Source organism: Aspergillus undulatus, assembly GCF_047715775.1.
Source record: "Aspergillus undulatus strain CBS 261.88 unplaced genomic scaffold BDV17scaffold_29, whole genome shotgun sequence".
Classification (NCBI taxonomy): Eukaryota; Fungi; Ascomycota; class Eurotiomycetes; order Eurotiales; family Aspergillaceae; genus Aspergillus; species Aspergillus undulatus.
The window spans coordinates 115,248-128,951 of record NW_027396633.1 but is presented as its reverse complement, the minus strand read 5'-3'; the positions used below and the strand labels follow the sequence as shown (position 1 = coordinate 128,951).

The window sequence follows — 13,704 nt, the reverse complement described above, 5'->3', positions numbered from 1 at the left end:
AACGGTCCACCTCCTCCTGCCAAGCTCCTTACATCCTGTTGGCGTTTCAGCGGAGCTCAATCCAGCTTCCCATTTGTGTAGATGTAGGCCTTCTTCTTTCGCTTTGACGCTGAGTAGTCAGGGAATATGACTACATATCCCCACCCCCGCATGATAGGCGCGACGGGCCGGGGTTGCCAGCCTGGACCCCACGTTCACAATGGCCTTGGTCAAGTGTGCATAGCTGCACTTGTTACACTGCTATGTCGTGCAGCAGCAAGATATAACTAGGAAAAGGCCTCGAGGTGCTGCCCGACGATCTTCTCTTTCCATTCTTTTACCCTGTATTGCCTACCTTTGCGTTCATAGAGCGTTGACATAGTTGAGAACAAATGGCAGTCGAAACAACGATCAAGTCTTCCCACTCACACCATGTCGAGGATAAAGAAAAGGGCGTCTTCTCTTCACAGGCGTCTAACTCGTCTCTACAATACGATGAATCCACCGTGAAGCGGATCAAACGCAAGATTGATGTGCGACTATGTGTGGTCGTGGCTGTCATGTATACCGTTTGTCAGATCGACCGGGTGAATCTCGCGAATGCGTACGTTACTGATCACTCCTAGACAAGAACTCGCTAACCCTGTATCTACAGAGTCGTCGCTGGCATGGGCGCAGAAATCGACCTTACCGGGACAAACTATGTAATTGCCCTACCCTACTACAGCCTCCTATCTGCACCCACGATAAAACTGACCACCGCGATAGTCAACAATGGTCGCCGTCTTCTTCCCAACATACACCGTCTTCCAACCGCTCATGACCGTCCTTGCCCGCAAGATCGGACCACAGATATTCATGGGTTTCATCACCGTCGCCTGGGGTCTCGTGATGGTGGGCATGGGACTAGCCAACGACTGGCGCGACCTCGCCGGGTTACGCGTTATCCTAGGTCTCTTCGAGGCAGGCCTATTTCCCGCCGCGGTGTTCCTCATAAGTAGTTGGTATATCCGGCACGAGACAGGGAAGCGGATTGGGTTGTTTTATTTATTGGGGAGTGGGCTTAGTTCTTTTGGAGGAATTCTTGCTTATGGGGTGGGTATCCTAACTCTTTGAAATTTTATAATCGTCTCATGCTAATTGTTGTTGATAGCTGCAACAAATGCATGGGATTCAGGGCCATGCCGGGTGGAGATGGATATTCATCATCGAAGGCGTTCTTACTGTGGCTATCGGGCTGGCCGGGTTCATCCTCATCGTCGACTTCCCCGAAGAGGCGCGACGGACGCGGTGGTTTCTCAAGGATCGTGAAATTGATATTATGATCGATCGGGTTGAGAAGGATCGAGGCGATGCACACGTCACGCCGTTCGTGTGGAAGCAGTATATCAAGTACGGCCTTGAGTGGCAGGGGTGGTTGCTTGCGGTCAATTTCTTGATGACTGCTATCGTGATGTGAGTGTCCATTCTCGACAGCGGCAATTCTATCGCAATCCGCTAACTAGGAAAGCTATGCGGTCACATACTTTCTCCCAATCGTCCTAATGGAAGGTCTCCAGTTCAGCGTCGCAGAAGCGCAAACCCTGACAGCTCCCGTGAGTCCTTATGCAGCGATTGCGCGCAGACCTCTACTAACAAGTGGAGCAGTGCTTCCTCTTCGGCACCGTCCTCGGCTTGATTGAGAGTTGGCTATCCGACAAATACAAGACACGCGGCATGGTGGTCGTGGTGAACGCCGTGCTCCAAATCGTCGGCGTCGCACTACTGGGGTACGCGAAGAACAACGGGGTACGGTACTTTGGTGCCTTCATCCTGACAGGAAGCTGCAACGCCAATATCCCTGCTTCGCTGACCTACCAGTCAAATAACATCACCGGTCAGTGGCGGCGGGCGTTTGGGTCTGCGCTGATCGTTGGCGCGGGTGGTGTTGGGGGCGTTATTGGGGGGTTGGTGTTTCGCGATCAGGATGCGCCGGAGTATAGGTAACTATCCTATAGAATGCTTGGGCTCGGGATAGTTGCTGACTCTTAATACCTTGCAGGCCCGGTCTCTGGACGTGCTTTATTGCAGCAGCAATTACAATTGTCTCGGTGGGGATCACGACTGTCACAATGTCGAGGACGAACAAGAAGCAGAAGAATGGGCTAGTGATTTTCGATACCCCGGGGTTTAGATTTACGCTATAGTCTTGCATGGTAGTCTTAGATTAAATCTATATACTTAGTAGGTTATCTAACACAATCCTTTCTGGCGTCATCCACTATGGCGTGCTTCCCCATCGCAATGACAAAACCCTAAGCAGCCCTATTCCCCAATCACCACCGCGATGACGAATCGCAACAACCTCAATAGCAATTCCGTTCCAGTGCGGGGACTTCCCTGCTTTTCTCCTCGGGGATGACACCCTCAGAATAATCTCAGCTCGATATTTTCAGTCATATATAAATGGAAGAAACACGCATCCGCAAACGCATCCCTAAATCGTGCCGCCGCTGTCATAGGCGCAAGCAGCGGTGTGTCGGCGCCCCGGTCTGCGGAAACTGCGAGCTCGCGGATCAGCCTTGTATCCGATCCGATAGTGTGCCCAGTTGGCACCATGGGATGTCGAAAGGGGCGTTGGCGGCAAGGATTGAGAGCTTGGAGGCACAGCTTGCTGCTTTCACGGATGGGATGAGGAGTGGGTATGAGGAGCTGGAGGTTGGAGAGGGCGACAAATACCAGTCTCAACATGCTACGGCCAGCGAAAGAAGGAATCCAGCTACAGGCAGCTCAAATATCACATTCACATCCACATCCACATCTGCAGTCTCAGCCTCAGCCTCCGCATCCCCCTTCTCCCCCGACCCCGGCGCAGTAATTCACTTCCTCATCCAAGGGCACGGTTACAGAAACAGCAACAGCGCGAGCAACAACCCCAACGACATATCCAAATCCGAAGGAAACTACCTAGGCCCGTCATCCGGCCTCTCAATAGCAGAAAACATAAGCCGAATTGTGCAAGACGCCGTGTGGAAATCGATTCCCGTGAACGAAACGAACGAGTTCCTTGGCCCCTGCGAGAATGAAGCCGAGGGCCCTGCATCGGCGCCAGACGACGCGATGGGAAAACGCATACTCGATGCGTACTTCAAGAGCATGCAGATGCGTCTGCCATTCCTGTGTCGCGATGAGATTTATGCGTTACATGCGAGGCGACATGAGCCCGTCCCCACCGGTGCAAATTCTAGCACATCAGCACAGTTCGCGCGGTTCAAGATCTTCATGGTCTACGCCATCGGTGCCGCAATCCTCCGCATGACAGAAATGTACGAATCGACACCACCGCGGAATTACTTTGTCACGGCAATGCAATATCAACCAGCGATCCAAGAATCCCTATCAATAAATAGCATCGAGGCACTAATGTTACTCGCCATGTACAACCTGCAATCCAGTGCTAGTTCGTCCGTCTGGTACATGATGGGTCTTGCGACGCGGATATGCGTGGACTTTGGGCTTCATCGGGAGGCGCAGTACCGACGGTTGAAGCCGTACGAAGCGCAAAGACGGAGAAGGCTCTTCTGGAGCGTTTATCTCAATGAACGATCTGTTGCGTGGTCTCTAGGTCGGCCGTTTAGTATAGCGGATGAAGAAATCGACGCTAAGCCGCCGGCAGATATTGATGATTCCTTGGGCGAAGACGCACCAGAGCATCTATTTACATCGCCGCGGAGTCCACATGAGCACTGGGAGGGCCCGAATATCCGATGCTTTATTGCCTGTATTAAACTGTCTCGCATCTCCTCGGCCGCTCGGTCCCGCATTTACAGAGTAGATCGGGTCCTCCCCTCCCTCCTACACGAAGTCCATCCTATCCTTGACGCCCTCGACGCGTATCAGAAATCGCTACCAGTTTTGAGTGCCTACGAAGACGACTTTATCCACATGCACTGGAGCAATGCAATGCGGACGCTTCTGCATCCGTTCCTTTCTATCCTTCCGCCTGATGACGAGCTCGCGCGACGGTGCCTGTATGTCTCTGGTCAGATGTGTCAGTATTTTAAGCGGTTACGGCAACGGGACTCAACATGGTATTCGTTTCTTTTGATTAATACGCTTTTTATGGCTGGGTTGACGATTTGGTACTTTCTCTCCTTACCCTCTTCATCCAGTTTTGGGATGAAAGCAATGCTAATACGGCCTAAAGTCTCTGCCTCTTCCGCTCCCCACGCCTGTGGACAATAAGCGTGTCGAATGATCTCCGCGTCTGTTCATCCGCGCTCTTCGTCATGGCGGAGCGACATCCCAGTGTGAGGAAATACCGCGATGCATTAGAAACGGCGATTAACCGGGCGATGGACTACGTGAGTGATGCTCAGCAAAACCAAAATCACCCAGAAACAGCAACAGCAGAAAAGAGGCCCCTGGATATTGCCAGGGGGTATAGTCTCGATCGATCACTAACGGATCCGCCTACGCTGGGGTTCTTGATTCCGTCGCCGCAGGCTAGTCGCGGTCTTGGTGAGAGTGGTAGCGGTGGTGGGGAGACACCGCAGACGCCAGAGACGTTCGATGGGAGACGAGCGTTCTCCGAGTTATTCGTAGAAGACTTTTGGGCTGGTGATGCGTTTAGTTTGCAGATGGGGGAGTCGTTTGGGTTGCGTATGTAGTCTTCTTAGTCTCACTTCCTTGAATCACAATATTTTCTCAATCATATCATTCATCCTAAGACCACGGTTTGTAAGGCTACCAATGCACAGGATTCAAATTCCCCTCGATCCCTAAATCCTCCCGTCGACTCTTACTACTCGGGTCAAAGTAGGGCGCCTCGCCAATCCCCACAGCTCGATTCCCACTCCGCTCACCAAACCCATCGTAGTCGAACGTCGCCGTGTGGAAGACACTCCTGTTATCCCAGATAGCGATATCGTTTGGCTGATCCCATTTGAAACGCACTTGCAGGTCATGCCCATAGGTGATCAGGTCGTGGAAGTACTTCAGCGTGTTTTCGCTTTCGCGGGTGGTGAGGCCGTTTATTACTTTTGGGAATGTACCTGACACAAGCCACTATTAGCACCCAGCTCAATGGGGAGTGAGGCAATGTAAGAGACATACCAACAGGAAAGATACTCTTCCACCCCGTAATCGGATTCGTCCTGACAACAGGATGATCACTCGCCAACTCCCCACCCACATTAAGCGGACTCCCACGAGGCTTTTCATAAAGCCCGAACCCGCCTCGCTCCGCAGCCCGATGGAACCCATCGCCCGAGTGGTTCGCAGTCAATGTCTCCAAGAACGCACGGTACGGCTTACTGATCCGATCGTACAGCTCGTACCCACTCGCCCAGAGGGTATCACCACCTGTACTGGGGAGGAGAGTCAGACGCAAAGCGGAGAAATCAGACGGCGCCTTCTCGAATGAGATATCGGAGTGCCAGATTGCGGCGAGTTTACCGTAGGATCCCTTGTAGAGCTTTTTGTGCTCCCGCGAGTCGATCGTGCTGATCTGGGGATCGGAGTCGCCGAATTCGCGCTGGTCGTTGACTACTGGGTGGATGTGGAGGCCGTGTTCGGAGGGTCGGCCGGTTAGGTAGCCGAGTTTTAGGATGAGGTCCTTCTGGAGGTCGTTGGTGAGATTGTCTTGGGCGCGGAAGAAGACGACGCCGCGTTCGGCGACTAGGTTCGTTAGATTTGCTATCTGATAGGGTTGAGCTGAGGGGGAGGGAGGACTACTCAGTATGGCTAGGTCGCGAATGCGCTGGTCCGCATTTGGAGCGTTGAGAATATCATCGACGATATTGATAGAGCCCTTGGGGAACTCGTTGCCGATAACGGGCGTCAAGACAGTCGACTTGAAGCCGTCCAGGGAGCCGGAGGAATATTGCCTCGGGTGGGAGGGGTATTTCTCAACAATTGGGACAGTCATGTTCTCAAAGCCTGTTAAGCTGAATTAAACCTTTCTTTTGAAGTGCAAGTCCAACTTGGATCCCGGGATCTCTTTATCTTTATAGACGTCTGTCTGTATACATGGGGTGCCATCGGCTTTCGGCGATAACGATCTGACTGTTTGCGCCATTCCTATCGACGATGAGCTATAAATGCTTGTCGGCAACTAGCACGAGATCGGTGCGGGGATCAGCGTAATCGTCAGTCAATCATGTTCTTGGGTCTGGTAGACTGCTGCTGAACGCAATCTGCCCCGTGGACGACGAGATCGGGGAGAGATTGGGAACCACTGAGCAAGGGCATAAAGTTGAGTCATCGCCGTCACGGAATAAATTCGGAGATGGCGCAATTGCTGCCAGAGGTGAATATTACTCTGGAGTATCGCTGGCTGAGGAGATATGTGGTGTTCGGCGATAGCGACAGGCATGCCCTGGTCAGATTATATTGGCACCCGTTGGCGCTTGATGGTCAAGAGATCGATAATCCGATTTATTACCGGCCTGCGCGGCAGCACATCCGACACTCGGTCATTGCTTGGTCGATTGAGCCAGAGCAACGTCTCCCAACGTTGTAATAAAGTCTCGTTACCCCAGACTTTAACCGTGGCTCGTAGGGCTCTCGTGCGACCTTGAGGCTATAGATCTTATCTGATCTGATCTAAACCGATCGCATACACTTCTTCGACCAAGAATATCTATCATGAAGATGGCTCCCTTTCAGCGAGAGTGACCAAGCATCCCTGCGTTTGTGGGCGCAAAACATTCAATGCCCTCACCCTGAACCATTGAACTGCATGGATGCGGTTTACCCACACCAGGTGCTGAGTCCCCAGCACCATGTCCTGCCCCTTGGGGTGTTCAAAATCCTCCGAAGGGGCCTATCGGAGTTTTGTCTTCGCAGCGTGTTCTCTGTGTCTCCGCGATGCTTTGAAATCAATCCCTGGGCGATATCCACAACCCCAAATTGGAGAAACTGGAACCGCAGCCGCCGACCACGTCATAGCGATGCGACGGACATCGACCAGCTTAAATAGCACGTCAATGAGGAACTTGGGAAAGTCAACCGTCTGAATCGAGTGACCAGCGTCGAAAATCTGTATATACAATGGCACCGAAAACTATGAAGGCTCTGCGCCTTGTCAAGGTAGCTTCCCCTAACCCAAATAATTCGATTAACCCCACGCTCATTTGAACGCAGTATAATGCTCTATACGAGCTCCAGGAAATTCCCGTCCCCTCAATTAAAGAGAACGACCTGCTTCTCAAAGTCGGCGCCGCTAGTTTCTGCCATACCGACTACCAGGTCTATGAAGGCGTCTATAAGTCACCCTGCCCCATGACGCCATCGCACGAGCCAGTCGGGACGATCGTCGAGGTTGGAAGCAAGGCAGTGAAATCAGGATGGAAGACGGGTCAACGAGTCGGCATGTTGAATTTCCGACACGCTTGCGGTAGCTGTGTTGGGTGTAGGGTTGCGCGCGATCCGAGGCAGGCTGACCAGCCTGATACGCGATTCTGCGAGAACAAGGATATGGCGGGTATTTCGGCCGATGGAGGTTTTGCAGAGTATGTTGTTGCCGACGCCGATTGCAGTGTGTCTTTGCCGGATGGTCTCGAGTTCGAGCAAGCGGCGCCGTTGATGTGTGCTGGGGTGAGTCTTTTTCCACCCGATTCTGAGAGCATTGGTCACTAACTGGTCAAGGCAACGGTATGGGGCGGCATCGATGAAGCCAGCGTCAAGCCTGGGCTCCCCGTCGGCGTAATCGGTATCGGCGGCCTGGGCGTCCTGGCCCTCCAATTCGCAGCAGGACTCGGTCACCCTACAGTCGCCATCGACAACCGACCAGAGGGCCGACAACTCGCCGAAGAACTCCCGTCGCACTTGCGTCCAAAAGCTATCATAGACGCCAACTCCCCCAACGCAACCGATGAGGTTGTCAAGGCCGCCGGAGACGGTGGTCTCGCGGGTGTGCTCGTCTGCAACGACAGCGTCGAAGCAACAGAGTGGAGCCTAAAGCTCTTGCGAACAAGAGGCGTCTGCGTACCGTTGGGTCTCCCCGTGGAGGGCTTCAAGTTCAGCGCCTTTGACCTGATTTTCAAGCAGTTGAGCGTGAAGGGCAGTCTGGTCGCGAACCGGCGACTCACGGAGGACATGATGAAATTGGTTGCTGAGAAGGGAATCCGTTCGCATGTTACGACAATGAGTTTGGAGGAGGGGATAAATCTGCCGGAGAAGTATATGAATCCGCAGTTGAAGGGGCGTTTGGTTGTTACCCTGTAATCAGCTCCACCACTATTGGGGAACTGGACACAAAGGGTACTATATGGAGTTGGATGATAGACCATGTCATGCTTGATTGGATCGCTAGTATCAGGGCGTCTATTGACCGCAAAGAAAGACGTATCGTTAGAGCACAGTGTAATGATTGGGCAGGTCTCAAGCTCACGCTGAAGTAACGAAAACGTAGCCAACTTACAAAATCACTCCAACAAGCAATGGCCCCATGTATCCATCTCCATCGTGTCTCCCTGATCTACATATTCGGACCGCTCGGTTCGGATCAGTTCCTGCCGTATTTTTATATAAACCTACAGATCGCTCTTGCGTTTTTCGCTACTGGGCGAGGCCCGGGGCTGAAAAGCGCTTCCCTCTTTCGGTTTGTGCCCTGGATAATAGAAGGAATGCGCGACGGTGAGGTACCCATAGAAACCCATATCCGTACTTACCTAGGTACAGTCCTCTGCTTACCCATAGCAATACAGAGCCACATTCAGATTGATTTAGGCTTTCCTTGACGTTATCAATTCACAGCCGGAGCAGGTTCTCTTCAAATATAGTCGTCGATGTGGGTACAGCACGCCGGCAGGGCCCGGTCCTAGGCAAGTAAATCTCAGTAAGGGATCTAGAAGATAAAAGACACAGCGGCGGTTCCTACATATAGTATGCTATGGGTAATTCTGGAGGGAGTCGCGGTATATAGAGGATAGAAGGCTTGGTGACCTATTCGTAGCTGTTAGAAGCCCTGAAGCGAGTTAAATAGATTTAAATTGTCCTTGACATAGTAAGGGTGCTTGGACCGCGAGGCTATACCTAGGAGTCCAACCCGCCTAAAACTACCAACCAGGTGAGGAAAAAGCAGCCAATCAACCAACCATAAGTCCATGGAATCCCTGCCAGGGCTCTGAAGCATAGAAAAAATCACGCTCAGACAGCTACTCTAATCTCATGCGCGGTGAGCTGTGCAGCCACGGGGCGTCAGACACAGGGGCACGAAAGATTTTCACAAGATCTCGCAGAAGCCTCAGGTCTAGACGCTCCGTGTACGGAGAATCCAGGCCCAAAATATCTCTTACTCACTGGGGGTTCCACCTGGGCATGATATCAAGCCACTTCAGCATGCTGGCGAAGCTACGTGCGAGACTCTGCTTCCAAGACGACGTTGATGCAGACGGGGCTGAACCCGCCGTCGTCCATGCGAAAGCCTCGGTTAAAATTAATGGGATGACCCTAAACTGAGAATCAATGGAAATTCCAACGTTCCCATCGCATCTTCAGTCCATGATGATGCTCAAGAACTGAAGGTGAAGGACCTCTGGCAAGTAGCCTTTGACGGGCTCGAGCCAGAGCGCAAACGCTGGTTGGCGAAGGAGGAGCGGTCCCCGGCCGAGGTAATCGAGAAGGTCATCGGGGAGACAACAGAGAAATACACAGAGTATCGGACCAAAGGGCTCACTATACGAAGCCGCGACCGGAGAGGGAGATTAGGATTCGCAACGTCGCGGAGAAAATCCTTGCGTCGACGTTGAACGTGCAGGAGATTGTGAAGGCAGTTGTTAGCTTTGATCCGAGTGGCTGCTGTGAGTGTAGTCATACTCTGCGGTGCTCTGCACCATTGGGTTGTCCGACTGAGGTACTAACCATCGGATGAAGCATCCGCCGCCTGGGCGATAGTCCCCCTGGGGATGACTGTACGCGTATCTTGCCTCCCGTGTGCCATCAGTAGTGACTGACAGAGTTATCTCTAGATGGTTAGGAGCAATATTGAGCGCAAAGACGCTATATTCGAAGCCTCCGAGTACCTGGCGGACATGCTTGCCTATTTTACCATCATCGGCAACGAGTGCCAACACAAAGACAGCGCTAGTGACGAGCAGTTGGAGGTTGCTCTTATAGGTGTTTACACCGCGATACTGGATTATGCGGCGGAAGTAAGAAAGACGCATGAGGAAAGCCTTGCTGGTATGTAGCACCATGGGTTGCCATTGTTCCTCGTATGGAGCGGATGGGACAGGTACCTGACTGATAAATCTGCCCTATCCAGCCCGTATAGGGAGCACTCTCATTCCACTTACAGAGCAACCGCTACAGCAGCTTCGAGATAGTGTGGACTCGAAAGCTACCACGGCTAGACAATGGGCTAGTTGTCACCGACCGGTCTTGTGAGTTGATGTTTGTTGCTCTATCCCTCTCGTCAAGTGGCTTATGCATGGTAGATCTGAAGAAGCAGGCTGCCGATGTCCTCGCAACAATCGACAAGTTTACTGAGGAACTCCAGAAAATTCGCTCCGCAGTTCTAAGCCTTCCTCTCCTTCATAGGCACTTAGACACGAATGATTGACTGACTGGCGGAAACAGGTGTCGAGAATAATGAAATTCTTGAATGGCTGTCACAGACACCCTACTCCGATGCTCAAAACAACTCCCGGGATCACCGTGTCAAGGGGACAGGAGACTGGCTCATGGAATCATATGGCTATAAACATTGGAAATCTCACACAGGGGGGATCGTCTGGTTGCATGGCCGGGTTAAGTCTCTAGCGCCTTCTTACATGGGCCCGAAATGATACTGACTACTCAACTACTCTTGCAGGCTGCGGTAAGTCGGTTATGTGATATGCAAGTACTGTAGAAAAAGTGCAGAACAGATCAAAACTAATCTCTTGCAGCTCGACAGTCATCGAAGATATCAGTCAGATGTGCCGTGACGATCAACGAAAGCGGTGCGCCTACTGGTACTTCCAATTCAACGTCCGGGAAATCCCAGACTGTCGGGAATATGCTCAAATGTATAGTTCGACAACTTCATTCAACCCCACTCGACGGACCTATAAAGAAGATGTGCGAGGAGCATCGTTCTAAAGGAAGCCAGTCGAACAATAAGATGTTGATGGAAGTCCTGCACAACATTATGGAGGCCTATCAAGAGGACATATTCCTAACTTTTGATGCGTTGGATGAATGTCCACAGACACCCAAACATCAGGAAAGAAGTTCACTGCTCCTAGACTGTCAGGAGAGACACGGCAAAAAAATGCACATTCTGGCGACAAGTCGTCCAGAGGCAGATGTTATGAAACGGTGTGGTGAGTTCAACAATTTAGACCTCAAGGACAATGTGCAGAGTGATATCGCAGCCCTTGTCAAGCTTCAGGTCGAAGACCTAGATACAAAAAACATCGCTGATGAGGAGATACGGATCTATACATTTCTGTCATGGAGGGAATTGAGCCCTCCGATAGAGACTATGCCCGCAAAATTCTGACGTGGCTCTGTTTCTGTTTTCGACCGCTTACCTTGGAAGAAGTTGCGGCAGCAGTATTCCTGCCGGTTCCAGATCATGTCATCAGCAATTGCACGACCTCCTTCGTTACTGTTCGACGCTCAGATACCCAGATCAGACTTGCACATTTCTCAGTGAAGGAATTCCTTGTCGATACGGCAAACACAGATCATTGGTACCAGCTCCCGAGCTTGAGCGGCCAAACAACTTTAGCCGAGGGGGCCTTGAGAGTCCTCCTATAGCAGACCGAGGAGTTGTGGAAAGATGATGCGGAGAAGAAACTGTTACTTCATTATGCTGCGTGCAATTGGCACAAGCATTTCAAAGCATCGACCGCCCTCCAGCTTGCCCCGAACCCAGAACTACAGTTGCAGGTGGACAAACTTTTCCGTCATCCAACCATCTACCGTAATTGGCGTTGCGTATCGACTCAGTTCAAAAAAAAGCTATACGTGCAGTCAGCCCCTATCTGTGTGGCGTCCATGATGGGGCTCATTCACACCGTGAATCAGTTACTCGAAGAAACGGCCTCCCCTTCAGATCCGCTTACTCAACCATCTGGGTCAGGACTTGAGTCAGGCACGGCAGTCCACAATGCTGCCGAGAAGAGCGCCTTGATGTCCTCGACCTTCTGTTGAAAAAGGATTCCATCTCTCTTACCACGGCTGAGAGCACTCTGAAAATGGTTCGTTCCCGTGCTCTCCAGCCCAAGACACTGTATGATATCGTGGAAACGCTTTCGGATTCTGGAGTTCTCCACGTTGGAGCCAGTAATGGCAATGTTGGCATCGATGAGCGAGTAGTTATTGCTGTGGCAAAAACGAGATATGGGGCTCAGAGCCTATGGCTATTTACCTGGATCGGTCTGAACGGAGTGAAATAGCGGCTGTGCCTGTGACTGAACAGGTGTTGGAAGCCACTCTTTTAAACTCGGAATGTGGAAGCGATATTCTGGATCTACTGCTTCGCAGACGTAGTGCGGATGTCCACATCTATCCTGGAATCAGGGAATGGTTGGCTCGTCCGCGCGTTGGTATCTGCAACCATCCCGGTCCCAACCTAACACTACTTCTTCAAGCACGACATGATGAAGACATCTCCTTCGATGAAGAATTCATTGAAGAATTTCCAAGATGCGCGACCAATGCACGATTCAAATGGACATCCAGGTGTTGAGAAAACAATAGAGCTCCTTGGGAGAATTACAATATCCAGGACCAGGCACTGGGTGCGCAGATATGAATAATACACTGCTGACCGAACGTGTTCTGGAGGCGGCAGTCTGTAATAAAGATGGTGCTGGTGTGGTACGTCAACTTCTTTCTCGACGAAAGCACAGGGCTCAAGTGAGCGAGCGAGCTCTCTGTCTTTATAGGTTGAATTGAACCCGCATTCAGTCGCGAGATATTAGGTGCTCTACTGGACGAGTGTGGTCCAGGCTTTCCATTGGGTGAACGTGTCATGCTAGAGGTGCTGGAGAATTGGATATAACTATGCGCCCCAGATGATTAATATGTTCCTGGGCAGGCAACAGGCTGGATTCACTATTAGTCGAGCGGTGCCTGCAAAGCAGCCTCGAATCCTCGAGATACTTATGGACAAGGGAGGGCTGGCGGTACCAATCACTGAGTAATCACAATACTCAGACAATAGAGACTTGAAGGCCGAGTGTCATGATTCAGGCTCGAGGATAAGGCGAAGTCTTTCTTACAATCACTTTTCAACCTTGATTTATTGCGCATGACATTCATCCTATCTTTTCATAACTGGTCAGCCCGGGTACATTTATCTTCAATATTCAAGATAATTACGCTTTGGCTCGAGACGCCGCTAACTTCTGTATAGATAACTTGTATCGAGACGGACTCTTGCCTACAACTCTCAATGGGGAACATAGTTGTACTTCACACGAATTTATTAAGCAGCTAATTTCACAACTCTGGTAAGCTGCGATATAATGAAACAAAGTCACTTGATATATCATTTATCCCAAAATTACCTTCCCTCCATTACATCTTACTTCTACGGCTGGAGACGGTTGTACCCTACATTCTTAGCAATAACCTCAAGTTATCCAACAGAGTTGCCCCTGCTGTTAAAGGGTGCTCTCGAGTGGTTAGTCTGTTACTCGATTTTTTCATCCCAGTAGACACTAAGGGGTTGTACGAAAACACGCGACAAACCGACGCTGACAGATTTATCCAGACCAAGACGCAGAAATGTACACGGGAATCGAA

At 51.2% G+C, this 13,704-nt stretch overlaps 5 protein-coding genes across 5 annotated transcripts; 4 read left to right on the top strand and 1 right to left on the bottom strand.

Moving 5' to 3' along the window:
- Positions 1-371: 371 nt before the first annotated feature.
- On the top strand, positions 372-2,165 carry BDV17DRAFT_292013 (major facilitator superfamily domain-containing protein; the record flags this gene model as incomplete). Its single annotated transcript, XM_073762267.1, has 7 exons — positions 372-583; positions 635-683; positions 748-1,074; positions 1,133-1,434; positions 1,490-1,574; positions 1,627-1,961; positions 2,021-2,165. 7 exons carry the CDS (start codon positions 372-374, stop codon positions 2,163-2,165), a joined length of 1,455 nt encoding a protein of 484 aa, XP_073614828.1.
- Positions 2,166-2,424: 259 nt separating this feature from the next.
- BDV17DRAFT_298736 (transcription factor domain-containing protein) lies at positions 2,425-4,628 on the top strand (the record flags this gene model as incomplete). The annotated part of the gene is made up of 2 exons (XM_073763743.1): positions 2,425-4,100; positions 4,166-4,628. 2 exons carry the CDS (start codon positions 2,425-2,427, stop codon positions 4,626-4,628), a joined length of 2,139 nt encoding a protein of 712 aa, XP_073614827.1.
- Positions 4,629-4,704: 76 nt separating this feature from the next.
- On the bottom strand, positions 4,705-5,887 carry BDV17DRAFT_282234 (TauD/TfdA dioxygenase family protein; the record flags this gene model as incomplete). Its single annotated transcript, XM_073760167.1, has 3 exons — positions 4,705-5,012; positions 5,074-5,637; positions 5,695-5,887. 3 exons carry the CDS (start codon positions 5,885-5,887, stop codon positions 4,705-4,707), a joined length of 1,065 nt encoding a protein of 354 aa, XP_073614826.1.
- Positions 5,888-7,011: 1,124 nt separating this feature from the next.
- BDV17DRAFT_298735 (chaperonin 10-like protein) lies at positions 7,012-8,187 on the top strand (the record flags this gene model as incomplete). Its single annotated transcript, XM_073763742.1, has 3 exons — positions 7,012-7,050; positions 7,105-7,557; positions 7,609-8,187. The coding sequence occupies 3 exons, from the start codon at positions 7,012-7,014 to the stop codon at positions 8,185-8,187; spliced, it is 1,071 nt and encodes a 356-aa protein (XP_073614825.1).
- Positions 8,188-9,303: 1,116 nt separating this feature from the next.
- BDV17DRAFT_292009 (uncharacterized protein) lies at positions 9,304-11,046 on the top strand (the record flags this gene model as incomplete). Its single annotated transcript, XM_073762266.1, has 8 exons — positions 9,304-9,393; positions 9,489-9,587; positions 9,650-9,764; positions 9,838-9,875; positions 9,933-10,146; positions 10,543-10,717; positions 10,778-10,783; positions 10,854-11,046. 8 exons carry the CDS (start codon positions 9,304-9,306, stop codon positions 11,044-11,046), a joined length of 930 nt encoding a protein of 309 aa, XP_073614824.1.
- Between the last annotated feature and the right edge of the window lie 2,658 nt (positions 11,047-13,704).